General features: G+C 38.6%; 2 protein-coding genes across 2 annotated transcripts in view; both read left to right on the top strand.

The window, feature by feature from the left end:
• LOC149115397 (uncharacterized) overlaps positions 1-3,169 on the top strand; it is a 31,265-nt gene extending 28,096 nt beyond the window's left edge. The window contains exons 4-5 of the mRNA XM_089284890.1: positions 455-678; positions 2,821-3,169. The gene's annotated coding sequence lies outside the window, so the exon portion shown is untranslated. The remainder of the gene's footprint in view (positions 1-454; positions 679-2,820) is intronic.
• A 7,276-nt stretch (positions 3,170-10,445) lies between these two features.
• On the top strand, positions 10,446-11,189 carry LOC149115396 (uncharacterized). The gene has a single exon (XM_089285680.1). The coding sequence runs from the start codon at positions 10,446-10,448 to the stop codon at positions 11,187-11,189; it is 744 nt and encodes a 247-aa protein (XP_089141806.1).
• Positions 11,190-11,505: the final 316 nt, after the last annotated feature.

Raw genomic sequence — 11,505 nt, 5'->3', positions numbered from 1 at the left:
TTCAGTTGCATGCAACATCCAATATGGCAACCAATATCATTTCGCAATTGCAGGACAAATGGAAGCAAAGTACAAGTATGCTTGGATTTTAAAGAGGAGGGCATAAGGGTTTGCAGTGATGTGGTTTTGCATTATATTTGGTGCAGTTTTGCAGAAATCTTTATTTTAACCTGCATTATTGCGGTTTAATAAGACTAAGCAGTATGCGGTTTTCATAAATTTTCGATCGCGGTAATCGGTAAAAAAGAGTCTGCAGCCATCTGTGCTTTCCAGTTATGACAGTTATTACTCGGATCCTGATGCTTCCGATGACTTTTGATCTCTTGTTTATGTTTTGCAAGGGACCACTCTTGTGCAAGCAAGCTTTGCTGTTTGTAATTTGCACTTTTTCCAGTTAATAATTGCTATGATTAACCAATTTAACCAATGATATGTCAACTTGTTGACTTTCCAGGCTGGGAATCTTTCGTTCAGATCTCCTACAGTATTTGCCATGGTCTCTTGCGGGACAATGTCTGCCGAGCAAGAAAAAGTGGTTATGAGGATGGTTGGGAAGAGACGATGTTACTTCAAGGAGAGATTGGAAACTCAGTGATGTTTCCTCTGCGAGCAAGAACTCGCTTCTGGAGAGTTACATGTTTCAACAATCGTTTGCTTTACTGAACACTTCATGGGGAGGTAACAATAAAGTATGTATGTATGTATGGGGCTGACTGTGTTGTCTTCGGGTCATTCAAAATTCTTCTTGGAAAATTTGAATTCAAATGTAAGGTTGATTCAGTCGAATTGCGACATAAAATGGATGTTCTGAGCTCGTATTCAGGATATTTGAGCTTGAAAACTAGCATCTTGACAAATTTTCACCAAACATTAAAGTTGCGGAAAGCTTGCGTTGTGTAACATTCAACTGGTTTCCAGTGCTGAAGTTGTAAACATCGATGTGTTTCAATTGGGTAACTCGGCAGTATTAGTGCGTGCGCTAGCGCACTGATATTAGTTCCACAGCAGCATAACGAAGTCAGTCCCACAGACGTGTGTCGATTTTTACAGTATTTTATAAGTGTGATGATCATACGTTGATTAACATTAACATACACTTTTATCAGTCTAAATAAGGTCATATTTCTAATGGATGGTGAACTAGAAGTAATGATGACGGCACCATAGCACATTTGTAACTGCGGTTTCAGTATTTTGGTAAATTTCCATGCGGTGTTGCGGTTTTTTATGATTTTTATGCTGTTTTGCGGCTTTCAGACCCCCCTCACATCCCCCTCTTTAAATTGTCAATTCTTTCAACTCACTGTTTTGCTCATCTTGCAGTCTTAAGTTTTGAAATTGTTTTTGATTGGAAATTATCACCAACAAGACTACTAAGACAAATTACACTTGCCCAATGGACCACTTAACTTTCACTTTCACTTGCCCAAGAGCAAAATTTACTTGCCCTGGGCAATTGGACCTGGTTTTTTTCTTGAAATGGAGTATTTGGTTCTGAGTGATAAACAAAAGAACTCCCCAAAGAAACGAAGGGCAATTATTAAGAAAGATACAATGCCAGGGCCTTGCATAGTCATAGTTGCGAATGTAAAGCAAGAAGGTGTCCAATGTACCATCATCAGTCCTCTTGCACACCATTCCAGGGTCTGAAATTAACTTTTTTAGGCAGGCGTGAACTGGTATTTTGGAATTTTTGTTTCAGTGCCCAGAGGGAAAAATGTGGTTGCCAAAAAGTGTCAATAAAATTTTTCCTTCACAGCGAAACAAAGACGTGAAGTTTTTCTAGATGTTTCTTTGCATGAAAATATTCCTACTCCTTAACGATCGTAAGAGTCAGATCAAGGGCATTACAGCACGAAGTGTGCTACCATTTCTACCAGACAAAGATTTTTGACACTTTTCTGACACTTTTGATTGAGGGGGGGAGTTTTCCAGACACTTTGAAATTTACTCGCGAACAAGGCTTAAGATTACCATGTTGTTCTTAAACAACCTTAAAATGAATTTTCAAGAAATTTGTAAGTAATGAACAAGTTACTCTGAAGTCTTTGCAGGATAGTAATTCAATTTCAAATAACAAACCTATTTCTTCTATCCACAGCAAACATACAGTTACGTGTAAATGCGAATGGCAGCTTATACGATAATGGAAGAGCACTCCCTTCTCTTGCTCGTGAACGAATACTAGATTAGAACCACCAAGGCTTAGGTCAATGCGCTATTGTAAGAGAGGTCAGGACTAGTCATGCATTCGTAAGAAACGTTATTAGAAGTTACGATGAAACAAATTTGTCGATTTAAGTACCACGTGCTAATTTTGCCAAGTGCAATATTGACGTAAATGTTCTTCAATACATTTAAGTGCAAAAGCATATAAAACTGAGCACATACGCATCAGAGATACGACATAGGCTACTGTTGGACGGAGTGGTACATCCTAATGACTTACTGGGAACGTCGCAAATTAATTGACAACTCGGAGGAGACCTTGTTTAGTAAGAAGAAACTGACAGTGTCCCCATTTGAAGCTGAAAAATCAGGAGCACTGGATCGGCAAAACAAATATCTACAAGTTATATCTAGATATCCAGCCAGTAAGCTTCATTTCTTTGATGAATCAAGCATGATCAAAATGATAGGTAATCGCAAGTATGGAAATGCTAAAGTCAGCGTGCGAGCTATTGAAGTGCAGCATTACAATCTAACACAACATTTACTATGAATCTGCTCCATTCAGTTGTCAGTGTTGATTACTTCAATATTCTTCAAGGTCTGTCAAATGGTTTGGAACTTTTAAATTGTTTTGACGATGCTTTACAGGTTGACCGGGCTGATGGAAGTGCTGCTGTGATGCGTGGCGAAGTTGTAGTAATGGACAATTGCGGATTTCACCATGCCTGGCACATTGAGCCATTGTTACAAAGTATGCTTAATAGATGCAGAATTGAGTTGATTTACAAACCACCATATTCACCACACCTGAATACATGTGAGTACTGTTTCAACCAAATCAAACAATTTCTTTGACTGCACCAGTTGTTGGCAACGAATGAAACAGAAGTGGCAATTGGAGAAGAAATATGTCATATCAAGGCAGAAAACTCAGCAGGGTATTACAGGAAGTGCAGCTATCTGGTATAAAACTGACAATATATGACATAAAAATAAACAGACGAGAGAAGAAAAAGGAGAACAGCTGCACATTACTTATATTGAATATTCGCAACAATTGATGGTAAAGCTAGTATTTATTTTAGTTTCTTGTTTGTTGATATTTATAAAAAATGCATGTCACACCCTTGTTCGTTTCAAGACATTTTTGTGCGCCTGTTGTAGTTTCTATTTTTATCTCAAGTTGTGAGAACAAATACATTTTGGAAATACATTGCATGCAACAGTAAGCTATTTGGTAAAAATGTATCCTCTTATTATTTAGGTGGTATAAACTGAAATAAAATTTGTATTCAAGGCAGACTACTCAAAAATGTTTTCTGCGCTTTGTATCACAAATTGAGCGACTGTGCAAAACAAACCGTGATACGTAAACAACAGGTATCAAGAAAGAATTCAACACAACGCAACATTTTAATCTCTAAGGCGTTAATCACAAAATTTAAATCAAAACATGAATACAACGGTTGACAAAGTAATATCGGCACAGTTGACTATGTCAGTTCATTCATTAGAAACTGAAGATCGGCGATTTACAGCGCTATTCAAATATACATCAACATTTCTATTTCGATACTGTTCAATCAGAACTGGTAGCTGCCGATCCTCACTTGTATGAAATTCAGGAATCTTTCCATTCAGCGCTTTTTCCAGAATAAGATCTTAGTCTAAGGAAACGCAATCACTGTACTTGATTAGATTACGGACTTTCAGTCTGGGACACATGACTGCAAAAAACGAAGTTGATGCCTTACGTGACTAGCAAAATGCTTTCAGCTTTGATTCTGAATCACTATGTTCTTGCTGTAATCATTTAATTTCTTTTGGCAGCTCTGATATCTTTTCTTTTAGCTCTGGATGCTTGTCTCTCAAACCACAAGTGTCATGGGAAAGGCAGGGAGGTGAAGTACATCTCGGGCTTGTATGTCCAGATTTATGACAATAGCTGAGAGAGGTCGAGGGCATCATTTTCGCAAGTGGCCTTGTGTAGTTCTTCCTTGGCACTCGACAACAATACTCTTCAATTGAACATTCTCGGCTAATTCAGTTTTCACATTGTCTAAAGGTGATCGAGTCGGGTTTTACAGTTGATGTAGCAGGACAAGCAAAGCTTCTCTCTAGTGAGCAATGGTCGAACTTATGTTCAGTATCCCTTGCAGAGGCTGATATTTGTTGAATCTATCTTTTTCTTGCCAGGCCCAACGGTTGAACAACAGGTGAATCTAGCTCACTGACTCTAAGAATTATTACCTGATAAAGCCCTTGATCTACTGAACTAGCACAAACAAACATCTCTTGAAAATTATCTGTCGTCCTCGTTTATGTTCACAAAATTGCCGTCTTCATCCTTGCATCATACTCACAAAGTGCTGGACGTGTGATGTCGCAAGCTACTGCAGGTCTGTCCGATATCCTCCACAAGTGAAGAAAATGAATAGTTTAGAACTATGCCATTGACAACATCTGCTTCAATGTAAAACTTGACAAATTTACCCTTGCCATATTCCACTTTCACTTGGAACTTTATGCTGCGTGCCGACAAACAAACAAACTAAAACTATATCGAGACTTTCTTCCCTCCACGTATCAATCACGAAGTCTAGACTGTCTCTCCCCACTTTGATGTCGGGGCTCTTCAAGAGTGTAAGAAAAGTGTCAGAAATTCATCGAAAATCTTGGGCTGGTGGAAATGGTAGCGTGCTTCATGCTGTAAGATATCATATAGGCTACAATTTAGTTGAAATGGAGTCTTTGTCAAATAGATAGCTCTCCCAGTTTGGAGACTGAAGATAACATTTCTTCTTACATGCCATTAGTATGAAGCCTTCTTCTTACATGCCATCAGTACGAAGCCTTCCAGAAGCCACGCACTAAGCAAGCGGCCATGTTGTCTGAAAGGAAAGCACCTGTTTCGTTCTGCCATACGCCCACGGTATGGCTGGCAGTTGAGACCGCTGAAAACATGGCGGCACTAAATGTTGATTACAGTGTGTGGATTGTAACTGTTTTGGTGGTCATTTAACAATAATCTTACCTTCATTTTTGATCTAAATTAATTTTTATGGAAGTTAAAAACTTCGAAGAGACAAGGGGTAATTTTCTTGCTTAACACCAAACAAAGTTTTTTGATTTAAAATGAAATCAATTCCTTGAAACTGGTTCAAGACGTTAAAACTAGCCTCAAAATTCTGGTCGGTATCACTTAATTTTCAATTGCATTGGCGACCAGCTGGTTGTTATTTTGGACCCTGTACTCTCTCACTTTTGCAGCCATAGCAAGAGAGTATGATGTACGGATGTTTACTGGCCTGTCATGCCAAGAGTGTCAGTGTGTTTCTTACGCCTTCAAGAGAAAGATACGCCTTCAAAGATAATGCACTATCGGAAAGGTCCTAGAGATGCACAAAAAGATACATCACAACCCAGGGTAAACAACAAACAAAGAGCACTGACACTAGAACAGGAGTTTCTTGTTTTTATGATGAAACTAAAAATGGGTCTATTTCTCTTTGATCTGGCTTTTAGATTTGCTGTTTCTGAAAGCACTTTGCATTCACACTGTTTTGAACTTGTGGTCAAAGTGAAGAAATTGAAGGGCAGGTGTTTCTTTCATGTGATATCCTCAATGATATTTCCTCTTCCCAAACTTGTTTTTTTCGATTCGCATCTTACAGTACTGCTCAAATGTAAGTCACTACATCTCGTCTTGTTTCTTGCGAGACGAGTCTCATTTCTCTCAAGATGCGTCTCGTTTCTCTGTAGAATCACTGAAGCATTAAGTGTTGGAGTAAATTACTCGCAACAAGCTTGCGTGCATATGAAAAGCAACTGCTAGTATGCTACAGCAAAAAGTTCCATCGAATGTGAGATACTGTGTGTATTGATTGCTCACTCTATTTGCATCAAACATCTCAAACGTTTGTAATGACATGTTAACATACATCGTTTGCATTGTGGCAGAACATTATTTTCAACCATAATTTGCAAAGGAAACAACCTTGAGTTTACGCAGGGAAGGAAATAGAACAGAGAAATAGGGAGGGTTTAATACAGTACAACCCAAGAGTAATACAATTCGTTTGCGAAAAAATTGTTCAGATTTTACCGCCAATTTACTTTCGTGTTGGGTAGATTTTCATCACATGCTAAGCAACATGTTGAGCAAGTGACTCAAATTTCATTAGTGATCAAAACAACTTGTAGTAATGACCTTCTCTTTTCGTTTGGTGGACTATTTTCCATACTTATGGCTATGAAAATGGAGATCATTGAATGAGTTCAATTGCCGCTTCCACATAGGGATTTTTGAGGGTTACCTTGGGAGTTTTTCAACTTGACAAAAAGACAATTATCGTCAAATGAGTAACATCCATAGGTTCCTAAAAGTTGTGTATTTTATCACTTGGTTAAAAATGATTTTCATCTGATTTATAACAGTAACTTTTATAGTTTGGTTCAGAATAGTGGTACTGAGTTCAAAATCAATGTTGCAAAAAACACCAAGATAGAAATGGAGCACAGAATGCAAAAGACGTGTGTGGATTTCATGTCCCAGATGTGCTAATGTGCATAAGGTTGGAAGCAACTTGACAAGTGAAAGAAATGTTTTGTTTTTGGCATCTTGTTCGTCAATTTTTGTGTGGCAGAAGTGGAAAAAACAAATATCTCAATTTCTGCATCATCGACTATCATCAATTATCATTCATTTTGAGCTTGTTCAAATTTTTCATGATAGTTGATGATAGTTTTTCTTGTTTGACCACACGTATGATAGTTCGTGAAAGTTTTTCGGTCAGCTGGTTTGGTAATCTAAGGCCCAGTAGTGATCAATATTTCCTCAAGTGTTTCAAAGTTCATGCAAAACATTTCCTTGTAAGTGGCAGTGTCATGCACTCGCAATTCTTCCACCAATTTCAACATCTTGCTTTTGTTTCTCCTTTTGATCCATTCCCTTGTCCGTCGTCTCTTCCACCAACGCTTTCCAAATTCATCTTCCATACATTCCTCCAACAAATTGATTACCAGTAAACAAGCTGCCACCCTCTTTCGTTGCAAAAAATTCATACTTTTACAAGTTTGTCTCATGCTATGCCATTTTAGTGTTCACATTTTTACGTGGAAAGAGCCTGGAACTAGCTGCTCGTGTGACTGCTTGCATGACTGGCGGTGAACTATCGTCAACTATCACGAGCTTCTTTGGCCGTTTGACCATGTCAATGATAGTTGTTGGTAGTTGATGATAGTTAGAGAATCAACTATCATTGACTATCATGTGCCGTTTGACCAGGACTTTGTCCAAACAAGCTAATGTTCAACAAGTCTCACTTTACAGGTGGACAACTGTAAATAAACAATATCAAACAGTGATTATGGTTTAATATCAACATGGGTAAATTGACCCGCGATGTAATTTGCAAATGCAATGCTTTAACTAAGCACAAGCATGCTGCCGATTGAAATGTTGATTGCCAACTTTCATAGTATTTTATTTACATCTCCAGTGGTACTGATGTTTAAGTAGTCTGGCTTTACAATTTTAAGTTTGGCCACTGTAAATAAACAAATCGAACTGATTGTGTCTTAATCTTGCTGCATGTGTAAATCTACCTTCAAAGCAATTTGCAAACATAAATTTGTAGTACTTAACATTCTCATCGATCATTGCATTCGAACACTGGCATTGTGTGTTACTACAATGCAAACGATTAATACTTACAGTGCACTTGCAAGAAATGAGAAAAGACTTGTATGAAACGAGATGTGTCTCAAGAGAAACAAGACTTTCGAGAGAAACAAGACTCATCTGGAGAGAAACAAGACATGTCGCGAGACAGTGGTAACTTACATTTAAGCAGTACTGTAACTCATGAAGTTTTGTGCTGTTTTCAAAGAGCTCCCTTTTAACTGCAGTCAACTTGTGAAAGCTAGTCTGTAAGAGATGGAGTGGTATGTCACAATCATAGGGAAATCTCTGCAGAAAAATCCAGGCAAGCCATTATGTTCACTTGTCGTAACTGATGGACCATGAGTACAGATAGAGGCAAACTTTCTGGTTTCTAGCAATTTATCTTTGTGCCCTTGAAACAAAGCTGCCTTAATTGTTGAAGCATTAGAACTGCAGCTTTCAGTACTTAACAAGTTAGTTGTAAAAAGAAACTTGGTGTGTTTGGTGGTTTTGTGATCAAGACATTGGATAAAGCAGATCATTTGCTCTTGCACAGAGATATCTGTGAAGTCATCAACAAGTAGTACAAAACTTATGGCTGCCTGAGCCTCTGACAGGAAGGAATTGCAAACTGCATCTCTTTATACTAGCATCATTCCTTTTGTACTCTGACTCCTATGTTGGAAGAGCTTAATTTCGTCCTCCCTGGCAATGTTACAAGCTCGTTAAGACGGGCTACTTTCCGATTTGGTATCTATTTCTTTCATCAAGAAATATAGATTGCGCATGTCACATTCAGTGGTTTTGCTCTCAGCAGCTTTTCTGTTGCTCATCTCTACTTCCTCTCTGGGTTTGTTCAAGTTGTACAGCCTTGCTGTGTGTTGCTCACCTCTTTCTGAAAAAATACTACCTCTTAGGGTTTGTTCAAGTTGTACAGCCTTGCCGTGTGTCTTACTGTTGAGGTGTCTGGGCAATGCCAAAGACTTAAACCTCACTGAGGGCTCTGAGGAGACATTATCTTGCTTGTTCTGTGTAGAGTAGGTATTTTGCTTCTGGTGCAAGGTGCAATAGATCTAAGATCTAAGTCCATCTAAGTTTTAAATAAACATGAGTGATTGAACAGTTTTTCTTTTTTCTTGTCCTTGTTCACCCCTTTCCTTCAGGGAATCTTTTCTCTGCAAGACATGCAACTTGCATCACATATGTCATGAGAGAGCATGTGAGCAACAGCTGGGAGTGGTCACGTTTTCTGAGAGGGAAGAAATCTTTCCCTCTGTGATCCTGGAATCGTTATATAAGTTTGCTTCGGAAACAAATGCCTATTACAAATGCCTATTATTGTGACCATCATCATTAATAGTCATCAGCTATGGCCCAAATACAAGCATTTAGTGTTTGTACCTGAAAAAGTCTGCGAGGTGAAATGCGTAGGAGAATAATCAAGTTTCACAGCCACAGTTATGTTGTCTGTCTATCGTTATTTTACTTAAGATTGTAGATTCATTGTAAAATATATGGATAGGGGTGAACAATTTGATCTATGTGCTGGCTAATTCAAAATCCAGCAACCTATATTGTACCCATTGTTTGCTGAATTGACACAGATAAACACACAGTAGTTATACTTTGTGACTGACAGATAGAGTAGCATTTATTTTAAAGTTGCTCAATATCAATTTAAGGAAAAGCAAAGGGAAATAAAATCTACTCTTACACAAGTGGGCTTATTTAAGTGCTAAAAGTCATTGACTCCTTAGTTACGGGTTCTGCCATAACTCTGGACATGTTGCAGTTGCCAAGGAACTTCCTCAGCACTGCTAAAGTGTGACTCAAAGTGTGCTCTTCTTGCCTCAAATGTGTATCTGTTGCCTCCAATCTGGTTAAGGTGTCTAAGGCCCAGTTCAGACGCCAAACGTTTCATGAGCCGAACTTAATTCGAATTTAGGCCGACCCAAATTAACAAAAGTACGCCTGTTGATTCAGACGTCGAACTTAATTCGCCGAACTTAATTCAGTTTAAACCAAAACAAATTGAAATGTCAGCGGTTTTCAGGCCAAGTGTAAACATGGCGGACGACGCTAGAAGACGCGGAAATCGCCCCATATCAAAGGAGTTTCTCTTACGAACAATGATGGAGAGTGAGAATTAGGAGGAAAAGAATTCAGACACTATTTCATTACATGGTGACTAGAAGACGACAGCTGGTAAATGTCTGTTTAGTCACTGTGCTCTTTTTATTGTCTCGAGAAAATGCTTCACCTGAATATAGTTGTTCCTGTCGTCGCTTTAAGAGAAACATGGGATGGTTTAATCGTGTTTGGAACACTTATTCTGAAGAACATTTCAAGAAAACATTTCGAATTTCACGTGGAAGGTTTCATTTTATCCTAAATCGGATCAGGCATGTCCTTCAAAGAGTAACAGTGACCGAAGAGCCGATATCACCAGAATGTCGGTTAGCTATTTGCCTTTATCGTCTGGCAGGGGGTGGTTATTATTACACATTCGCAGAGATGACTGGACTAGGGGTTTCTACAGTCTACAATTGTCAACGAGGTGACAAAGGCAATAGTGGAGAACTTGTAGGAAGAGTGTGTGACCAAACATATGCATGAGTCAGAGGAAGAGTTTAAGAAGAAAATGATGGACATGGAGGAACTTTGGCAGTTTCCATGTTGTTGGTCCGCATTAGATGGATGTCACATCCCCATCAAGTGCCCACCAGGAGGTCTTCAATCATGTAAAGAGTACTATAATTTTAAGAACTTTTATTCAATTGTTATGATGGGGATGGTTGACTCGAACTATAGGTTCATGTGGGGAACTTGTGGGTTTCTAGGAAACTCACATGATGCTATTATTCTCCAGTCAACTCAACTTTGGGCTGACATAAAAGAACATGAGCTGATTCCTAACATTGGGAAGAAAATTGGCGAAGTGCTTGTACCACCATTAGTACTTGGAGACTCGGCATTTCCATTTAAAACATGGCTCATGAAACCTTATAGCAATGCTGTCCTAACCCCAATACAGAGGTATTTCAATTATCGGTTGAGTAGAGCAAGGTTGGTGACCGAAGGTTGTTACGGTCAATTGAAAGGAAGATGGCGAGTCCTTGTAAGGAAATGTGAAAGTAGTAAAGAAGAAGTTAAAACGGCAACTCTAGCCTGTATGGTTCTTCACAATGTGTGCATTGACAGGGGAGAAACCCTCAGCAAAAAGTTAGACTTAACACTAGATCTAGTTACAAACCAGCGACGCGATAGGAATCGGATAAGGGAAATACTTCAAATGCTGCCTTGTGAGAGATTCATGCCAGCAGGCAGATATCATACGAAATGCCCTTGCTGACAAATTGTTTTCGGAAAAACAAACTGGCATTATTTGTTAGACCACTTTAGATTACTCTTTTAATCCCTGTGATAATCACATGGTCATTAATAATTATTTGCCCTGGGAAAATCCTTTCTTAAAGTAGGTATGACTCCTTTGTTGATATTACTCAAGACATTAACTTGAACAATGTTTCAGATGTTTCCAGGGTGGATTTTGTGGTGTTAGAAATGGAAGATGTACATTTGCAAATAACTGTTTATTAGCATAATGTGCCAATGTTGTTTAACATGTTACTATTAAAGTGTTTCTATGAGAAATGATGTTTGTCTTT

This window comes from Orbicella faveolata, unplaced genomic scaffold (assembly GCF_042242905.1).
Source record: "Orbicella faveolata isolate gen_17 unplaced genomic scaffold, um_ofav_v1 contig_13, whole genome shotgun sequence".
NCBI classification, from domain to species: domain Eukaryota; kingdom Metazoa; phylum Cnidaria; class Anthozoa; order Scleractinia; family Merulinidae; genus Orbicella; species Orbicella faveolata.
This window is presented reverse-complemented; position numbering and strand designations above follow the sequence as displayed.